This window comes from Pteropus alecto, unplaced genomic scaffold (genome assembly GCF_000325575.1).
Source record: "Pteropus alecto unplaced genomic scaffold, ASM32557v1 scaffold43, whole genome shotgun sequence".
Classification (NCBI taxonomy): domain Eukaryota; kingdom Metazoa; phylum Chordata; class Mammalia; order Chiroptera; family Pteropodidae; genus Pteropus; species Pteropus alecto.
Window position 1 is genome coordinate 9,056,710 of NW_006435764.1, and position 1,793 is coordinate 9,058,502.

At 44.1% G+C, this 1,793-nt stretch overlaps 1 protein-coding gene across 1 annotated transcript in view; it reads right to left on the reverse strand.

The window, feature by feature from the left end:
• Window positions 1–841, reverse strand: part of LOC102890968 (olfactory receptor 4D11) — an 882-nt gene extending 41 nt beyond the window's left edge. The window contains exon 1 of the mRNA XM_015588714.1: window positions 1–841. This exon is cut by the window's left edge and continues 41 nt beyond it. Coding sequence (XP_015444200.1) covers window positions 1–841 — 841 coding nt within the window.
• Between the last annotated feature and the right edge of the window lie 952 nt (window positions 842–1,793).

Consider the following 1,793-nt stretch of genomic DNA (forward strand, 5'->3'; position numbering starts at 1 on the left):
GAGGGGAGATGACAGTGAAGGTGATGGAGATGGCCTTGTCCGTGGGGAGGGCAGTGAAGGGCCGGGCATAGACATAGATGCAGGGTACAAAGTGCAGGGTCACCACAGTGACGTGGGAGGTGCAGGTGGAGATGGCTTTCTTCCTGCCGTCCCCTGCCTGAGACTTCAGCATCATTAGGATGACCGTGTAGGATACCAGCAGGAAGATAAACCACAGGGTAGTGACTAAGCCATTGTTGGAAATCATTAGGAGCTCCAGTGCAAAAGTGTCAGTGCAGGCGAGTTTGAGGACCTGAGGGACGTCACAGTAGAAAGTGTCAAGGACATTGGGCCCACAGAAGGGGAGCGGGAGCAACAGGGAAATCTGCACGATGGAGTGGGTAAAGCCCCCCACCCAGGAGGCTGCAATGAGGGCAGAGCAACGCCCCCGACTCATGATGGTCACGTAGTGCAGGGGCTTGGAGATGGCTATGTAGCGGTCAAATGCCATCACAGAGAGAGAAAAAATGTCTGCCCCACCGAGGAGGTGGAAGAAAAACATCTGTGTCATGCAGCCTGGGTAGGAAATGGTCTTCATCCTTGACAGGAGGTCTACGAGGACCTTCGGAGCAGTGATGGAGGAGAAGCAGATGTCCAGGATGGCTAGATTACGAAGCAGGAAGTACATGGGGGTGTGAAGGCGGGACTCGCAGGTCACTGTGACCAAGATGAGGAGGTTCCCCAGCAGAGTTGTCATGTACACAAAACTCAATAAAAGAAATAGGAGCAAGCTCAAGTCTTGGGACTGAGTAAGTCCCAGAAATATAAATTCTTTTACCCTGGTGTCATTTCCCGACTCCATTGAATCATGTTCTTTCCTTCTTCCTTGTGTAGCCTGGAAAAAAAATTAAAGTGTTATTTCAGAAAATGTTTACCGTCCCTTAACAGATTCAGATTTACAGAGTCAGGTGTTAGGTGTGAAAACTAGTGAGATGTTGTCACCACATGAACAGCTGTTTTAAGGTTAAGGTTAAGCTAATGTGTCCAAAATGACATCTTATTACACAAGCATTTATTCTGTAAATTATATTTTAGAAAATGCACACAAATAGTGTTCTAAGTATATACGTTCTAGGTATCCAAGATAAACAGGTGGATGTTATATATTCAGAAAAGGACTATTGTGGAACAAGGGACATTAAAAATGGAGTCAGCCTGGCGTGTGGGTAAGGCAGGGCCTGTGGGTGTGACAGGACTTTCGAGCTCCACAGGAGCATGTTTTGTTTCCTTCCAGACTGGCTGCTCTATTTAAATGGTTCGGGAAGCTCTATCTGCAGTGGTTCTCTTTGAACCGAATTCCACAGAAGCACTCCTCCATTTTTTTTTTTTTTTTAAGTCACAAATTAATTCTATGGAAAATTAAAAATTTTAAAGCCATATAATTCTTCTCTATTTCTCTATTGGTGTTTTCTTCCTTAAAGAGACTTTTTGTTTCTATCTTTACTTTAAATACACAGGTAGCCAAAGCTCTGGGAGGCGAATAGTTCCTAAGCTATGAAAAAAAAAGTGTAACTCAGAGCTTCTCTTCTGTTCTTTGTTTAAGTTTATTTATTAAGAATTATTTGTTATTGAGCTATCATTAACATGCAGTGGACCCATGTATTTTTTTGACATTCAACCTTATTTTATATTAGTTTCAGGTGTACAGCACAGTAGCCAGACATCCATATAACTTATGTAGTGACACCACCCCCACCCGCACCCCCAACAAGTCCGGCATCCACCTGGCACCATAGTTACTACAGTATTATTGA